This window comes from Chaetura pelagica, unplaced genomic scaffold (assembly GCF_000747805.2).
Source record: "Chaetura pelagica isolate M959 unplaced genomic scaffold, ChaPel_1.0 scaffold545, whole genome shotgun sequence".
NCBI classification, from domain to species: Eukaryota; Metazoa; Chordata; class Aves; order Apodiformes; family Apodidae; genus Chaetura; species Chaetura pelagica.
Genome location: NW_009953213.1, coordinates 16,673 through 17,742, shown reverse-complemented (window position 1 = coordinate 17,742; position 1,070 = coordinate 16,673). Strand labels below are relative to the sequence as shown.

The window sequence follows — 1,070 nt, the reverse complement described above, 5'->3', positions numbered from 1 at the left end:
AGGAATTTCCCCCCATTTTAAGGGATTTCCCCCCCATTTTAAGAATTTTGCCCCCATTTAATTATTTTTTTCCCCATTTTTAGGAATTTCCCCCCATTTTAAGGGATTTTTCCCCCCATTTTAAGGGTTTTTCCCCCCCATTTTAAGGGATTTTCTCCCATTTTAAGGAATTTTGCCCCCATTTAATTATTAATTTCCCCATTGTTAGGAATTTCCCCCATTTTAAGGGATTTTCCCCCCATTTTTAGGAATTTTCCCCCATTTTAAGGGATTTTTTCCTCCCATTTTAAGGGATTTTCTCCCATTTTAAGGGATTTTCCCCCCATTTTTAGGAATTTTCCCCCATTTTTAGGAATTTTCCCCCATTTTAAGGGATTTTTCCCCCATTTTAAGGGATTGTTTCCTCCCATTTTAAGGGATTTTTTCCTCCCATTTTAAGGAATTTCCCTCCCATTTAATTATTTTTTTCCCTATTTTAAGGGATTTTTTCCTCCCATTTTAAGGGATTTTCTCCCATTTTAAGGAATTTCCCTCCCATTTAATTATTTTATTTCCCATTTTTAGGAATTTCCCCCCATTTTAAGGGATTTTTTCCCCCATTTTTAGGATTTTCCCCCCATTTTAAGGGATTTTCCCCTATTTTAAGGAATTTCTCCCCTATTTTAAATAATTCCTCCCCCATTTTAAGCAATTTCCCCCATTTTAAGGAATTTCCCCCTCCAACTTAAGGAATTTTCTCCCATTTTAAGGAATTTCCTTTTTCCTCCTCCCCAGGGAATTTTCAGGAGGAAAAGAGGGAAAATAATCAGAATTTTCCCAACTGCTGGAATTTTTTCCCATCATGGAGCCATGGGTGGTGCTGGATTCCCAGGGATTGTACCAGGATGTGATGCAGGAAAGCTACGAGACCCTCATGGCACTTGGTAAGAAAACATCCCAAATTCCCTTTTTCCTCCTTTTTTGGAGCCTTTTCCCTTATTTTATTCCTTCTTTTTTCCCCCCTCTCTCTGGAAAAGGGAGGGGGGAAGAATTCAAGCAGGTTTTGAGGGGATTTCCCCCCCAAAATTCCA

General features: G+C 38.7%; 1 protein-coding gene across 1 annotated transcript in view; it reads left to right on the top strand.

Moving 5' to 3' along the window:
- The first annotated feature begins 841 nt into the window (after positions 1-841).
- The window catches only part of LOC104388679 (zinc finger protein CKR1-like), a 2,706-nt gene continuing 2,477 nt past the window's right edge, over positions 842-1,070 (top strand). The window contains exon 1 of the mRNA XM_009997567.1: positions 842-923. Coding sequence (XP_009995869.1) covers positions 842-923 — 82 coding nt within the window. The remainder of the gene's footprint in view (positions 924-1,070) is intronic.